This window comes from Anneissia japonica, unplaced genomic scaffold, assembly GCF_011630105.1.
Source record: "Anneissia japonica isolate Jap-2015-1 unplaced genomic scaffold, ASM1163010v1 scaffold287840_len1291095_cov163, whole genome shotgun sequence".
NCBI lineage: Eukaryota > Metazoa > Echinodermata > Crinoidea > Comatulida > Comatulidae > Anneissia > Anneissia japonica.
Window position 1 is genome coordinate 373923 of NW_022728493.1, and position 6018 is coordinate 379940.

At 32.1% G+C, this 6018-nt stretch overlaps 1 protein-coding gene across 5 annotated transcripts in view; it reads left to right on the forward strand.

Annotated features, from left to right (window-relative positions):
- Positions 1–6018, forward strand: part of LOC117114130 (adhesion G protein-coupled receptor L2-like) — a 29805-nt gene that overhangs the window by 16938 nt on the left and 6849 nt on the right. For all 5 annotated transcript variants that reach the window (XM_033257681.1, XM_033257679.1, XM_033257680.1 and 2 more), the window contains 3 exons: positions 1336–1431; positions 4480–4555; positions 5091–5190. In XM_033257681.1, the coding sequence (XP_033113572.1) occupies positions 1336–1431; positions 4480–4555; positions 5091–5190 (272 nt within the window). The remainder of the gene's footprint in view (positions 1–1335; positions 1432–4479; positions 4556–5090; positions 5191–6018) is intronic.

Genomic DNA, 6018 nt, shown 5'->3' on the forward strand with positions numbered 1-6018 from the left:
TTCTTCACAAGGTGACTACTAATGGTAGCAACAGCCGTAGCAACAACAACAATCATTGTTCTATAATAATAATAATAATAATCATAATAATAATAATAATAATAATAATGTAAAAATATATAATGGTAATATTGATAATAATGACGGCGACGGTGATGATTATGATGGTAAACAATGTCATAATGCAGCAATAATACTGTTTATATTAATGATAGTAAATTCAGTATAGGCCTAAGTAGTAAACATAAAGATACAGGAGAACCACTCCTTAGGGACATTCCTGTTTTAACACTATGTTCAGCCCCTATTAATGGGACTCTGAGGTAGAAATTGTAAATCTACCATATATACAGTCCCAATTAAGGGGCCACCAATGTATTTCGTTCTATTAAAATAAATAGAACTTTATTTAGCAGACAATTTCCCAGTTTCGATTACCGTAGTGTCCCGAAGAATACCAGTATTAAGGGGAAACCTTTTTGGTCTCGAAGTTGTCCCATGAATAGGGGTTCCAATTTAATGATAATAGTAAAGGCCTGTTTATAATATGACGATAACGATCAACGATAAAAAGCCAAAAAACAATTGTTCATATAGAAAATATAGAATTATAGAAATAAGTTTTTACTCTAGCACGATTCGATAACGATTTATCGTGTATTTATACGATAAAATATATTCATAAATCAAATCAAATGACGTCATAATCAGGGGGAAACGATAAAATCGTAGTAGTAAAAACAATTTTATCGTTTTCCCATGATTATGACGTTATTTGATTTCATTTGATCTGTTGATTTGTGAAATTATTTTTTTTATCGTATACCGGTACACGACTAAACGTTATCGAATCGTTCTAGTGTGAAAACCCCTTTTATTTCTTTTATTTTCTATATGAACAATTACTTTTTAGCTTTTTATTGTAAATCGTTATCGTCATAGTGTAAACAAGCCTTAATACTAACAATAACATATATGTTTAACCTTGCGGTACACCACGTAGATCTGAAAAGAACTGTTGTAGTTGAGAAAGCTGTAGTTGAGAAAGACTTTCCCAACGACAGTTATTTTCAGAACTACATATGTGGTGTACCGCAATCTTAATTATATGTTATTACGTCATATGCCATGCAAACCTTCAAAAAATACTAACAATAACGATAACCATAGGCTAACTACAATATCAATAACAAACACATTAATAATAATAAAATTACAATAACAATAACGATAGTAATATCTATTGGGAGATAAGTTTCTACTTAATTCAGTTTATTCTATTAAAAATTATAAGCGTATATAATATTTAAATTTAGATTAATTTATATCCAACAGAAGGTGTGGTTGCTTCACTTAACATCGATGATCCAGACCATCCTTATTCAATTGCATTTGACAACATTTCCATTCATCTTGGCTTCAACTACACAGGTAGGTACCAAGGCGGTTCATTCTGTAAAGCTCTGTCCACACTTCCCATATATAGTCATGATGTGCCCATATATAGTCATGATATGCCCATATATGGTCATGATGTGATGTCATCATGACCATATTTAGGCATGTCACGTGTTTTTTTTTTGTTTTTTTTTTTTCAAATAAAATTTGATAATCTGGACATGATTTGAAACGTGTAAACCATGTGGTTCTATTCATATTTTAAAAAATCGATTTCTCAATAACTTTGTATATGTCAACACTGTTCATAGTCAGTGACAGCCAGGTGTCTTTAACATGAGAGCGGCTAGAGGATCAAGTAACAAGTAATAATGTTATCAAATTGAATAATTCTCCTAAAAGTGTAAATCAATAACTTGTCACCGGCGCTAGAGAGAGAGAGAAAGAGCTGAGAGAGAGAGAGAAAAAAAAAACAGGTGTCGGAAGTAAGGAATTGTGATTTTTCTACAATACGAAATTTCTAGAGTGGTAAATAGCAGAAAATGAGTTGTTTGGTTTATTCACTGTAGGCCACAATTTTGATACTAGAATCTAGACCATGATGGTTATTACTCTACTGAAATGTTCTTTTTTTTTCATTTATAAGTCGAAATTTTGAACGAACCTTGTGAACAAACTGGTAAACTACAGTGTTAATTTGATCGACTGTATATCGCACTTTAAAACAACCCTTTTATGACGTGTTTCCAAAATATACGTTTTAATTATGGATCTGGTGAATTATGCGAAAATAAATGAAAATCGTAACGTGTTTTTTTTTTTAGGTAATCAATTATCAGTAAAAATTACTGTCGCTTTTTGTTTTATTTAAAAAATTATTGTATATGTCATAGTATCATCGCCGTCAACAGTTTCCCTGTCCTCATCTGGTCACTCCTGCCATATTTAACAATCATTTTAATTATGGATCTGTTGAAGTATGCGAAAATAAGTCAAAAGTCGTAACGTGTTTTTTTTTGTTTTTTTGTTTTTTTTTGCTTTTTTAGATAAACAATTATTATAGTAAAGATTACTGTCACTTTTTGTTTTATTTAAAAAAGGGATTGTATATGTCATAGTATCATCGCCGTCAACAGTTTCGCTGTCCTCATCTGGTCCCTCCTGCCATATTTAAGATTCAAGAATTGTTATTGATCTATATTATAAAATATACAGAAATGTGTTACCCTTGGTAGATAAAAAGATATTAAAATGACAAATATTATACAAATAATGAATGCTTATGAGCGCAATGGAAGAATATTTTCATGAATTGGAAGATTGATTGTTCCATTCGACGAGGCGGAACCGAGTCTAATTGTCGATCTTTCAACAAATGAACATATTCTTTCCATTGGTCATTTGATATTTTATGAAAAAAATCCACCTTTTAATTATTTGAATGGAGATTCTTGTCATTTAATATTTTATGAAACAAATCTACCCCTTTTTTACATGGAACAGTCCAGCTTCTTTTTAGCAAATCAAAGATTGTATTAAGTTGAAGACATATCGTATCCTAGGCACTTTGCAATGGAGCAAAAATAGTATGAAAATGCACGGATAAAAGTAAAAATGCACGGTGGAAATAAACGTCCATAATGAGTGACGAAATTTGGTAAATTACCAATGTCACGTGAAAAGAAATCCACCAATTAAATGATAAGGATCTGTTTAGGTGTGTTATAAACAATTATATAATATAGTAACATAGTTCCTTTTTAGATGTTTTAACTTGCTTTTACTTGCCCTCTTTTAGCTTTATTTATGTTAAGAATACATAGATCAAATTCACGTAACACTGACTTATTCTCTGTGCCCCTTAGCCCAGCCAATGCTACTAAAACGGTTTTATTTACAGACTCTCCTATAACTATAATACCGTACCATTACACGTATCGATACTACTATTGACATATTTTTAAAAAGTATTTCCACTTTTAAATCCAAAGTTGCTAATTCAGTATATACCTTCTTTTAGTTAAGCTAAGAACTCTTAATATTGTATATTTTTACCTTTGATTGTTATTGTTTGTTTTGTATTTTACTATATTTATATATATTGTATGTTTAAGACATCCTGTAATGGGAGATTCCGCTGTTGGATGTAACTGAAATAAGATTTTTTTTTAAATGAAATAAAAGAACAATATGGGAGCTTATCTATTAAAGCTAGAGTTGATGATTGTGTATAAAATTAAGAGTGGCTAGGATTCTTCATAATGTTTTGTACTTTCGTGTTGACACACTTCTCATAAATTGATGACCATGGCATTAGATCTGACTTGATAATACTTTGTGCAATTTGTATTCCCCTTAAAATTGTAATGATCTTATTCAGCATAATTTAAACATAATTCTAAAAGATAAATGCTTTATAATATTGCACTTATTACTTTAACCGTTAAAACCACTAATACAAAAAAATAATAAAGTTGAGTTTCGGGAAGCCCAAAAATAACTTGTTTATACCATACAACTTTTTTATGGTTTATCTGTTTAAAAAATATATTGGCAACCCTGGTGGTGAAAGTACTTTATTAATTAAAATAAATGAAGTAAAATGGTGTTGAAAGCCCCAAAAAATAAGCCCCGCCCCTTGGATATCGTTGCTATGGTGTAAAAACATACGCAAACACGTGCGTTTGTGGGACAGCACGTGTGTTTATAGCACACGTGCTTATTCTTAGCCCCGTTCTGATTGGCCAGTAGTTACATTCCAGATTGCTCCATTGCGTTTAGTCTCAAGGTGTTTGTAAAATAAGCCATGAAGAAAGCATATTACAGCATCATCAACCCACCCCTTCCCGACCCTCTTTTTTGATGTGCGTGTCAAGTAAGGTCGTATTGTTTTCACACTTATGAATCGTTCAGCCATTCAATTATTTTTCCATACTATATAATTATTTTACATATTTTATTTCTTATTTTTCGTATTTATCCACATTTTTATTTGTATTTCTTTCTATTCTACAAAAAAAAAATAAATAAACAAAATGAAATCTGTCGTCGATAAGATCACTCTTGATTTCTAAATTTTAGGCCAATTAACAGTGGTGGCGGTATTTTGGGAATATCCTTTCTTACTCACACCCCAACTTACTGAGAATGTCGAAAGGTAAGTCGTCTAATGATGATGATGATGATGATGATGATGACGAAGATGACGACTACGATGACGACGATGATGTTGATGATGATGATGACGATGATGATGGTAATCGATGATGATGACAAATATCATGACTACGAAAGCGGTGGCGACGACGATGATGCCGCTGTTGATGATGATGATGATGATGATGATGATGATGATGATGTTGATGATGACGACGTTATTGAACATAATGGTGATAATGATCATCATCATGATAATAATGTTGATAATATAGTAATAATCATGATAAATACACTGAGAGTATCAATGTCAACGAAAGCAACAGCAATAACAATGACAGCAATAATAAGTAGCAATAGCCTTAACAATAGCAACAACATATATTAGTAATAATAATAATGATAAAAATGTCAAGAACAATGACAATATCAACATTAGGAATAATAGTTTGTCGAGCAAGAACTAAAAATGTTGCCGCAGACAAACAAAACCAATACATCATTAGTAACACTAATGTATTATTACTCTATTACAGAAACGTGTCGTATTATCTTAATTCAGGATTGCTCTCTATAGCAACATACCATGAAGTCGATGGAGAAATTAATCCTACGAGCGTTGAATATGAAATACATGTAGGTTTCTCGTTTGTTCTAGTTAAGTTATGTGTATTCATTTTTTTTTTTTTGTAATTCCGAAGGCAGTCTATTTGCCCTCAGAGCATGTGTGCTAGAAGAGTATGGTATTGTTAAGTCTTTTTATATTCTTATTCCATTGTCAATTATTATTTTTTTTTCTTGGCTTCAAGTCAATTCGACCCTTTATATGACTACATTCGTTGAGAGCAAAGATCTTATAAACACAAGATAGCGTTCTCCGCGATTTACGCGTGCAAATTCTGTAATAAGGCATGAATTGCTAAATTGGAAAATTTTGACCCTTGACCGCTCTGACCGCGCCACTTTACCTTTAGGGTATCAATCCTGTGAACAGCAGAACAGGAACCATCTCAGATCCATGGCTCTCTTCCAAAACTGATTACTTTTTCTCTTTGGTATAATAGCGCATGAATGGCGCCCTCTTGCTAAATTGGAAACTTTTGAACCTTGACCGACGCTTCTATTTGTTACGCGTAAATCGCGGACAACGCTATCTTGTGTTTATAAGATCTTTGGTTGAGAGCTTTGCTACACGATGTATTAATGTCCTTCATTCGAAAACAGTATTTACCTTTCTCTGATGAGTGTTAACGGCTATCTTGGTTTATATTATAGGCCTATGCAATTATTTGTTTCTAGCCGTACCTATTGTGTAATAGTACGGAAGCACCTAAGTGCCATTCGACTTGACGACTTGTCAAGATAATTATGTTGTCAAGTCGACATAATATACATATCATGTCGACATGGCGAGATAGATTATCTTGGCAAGTCGACATACTAAAAATGTTTTGTTGTCATGAC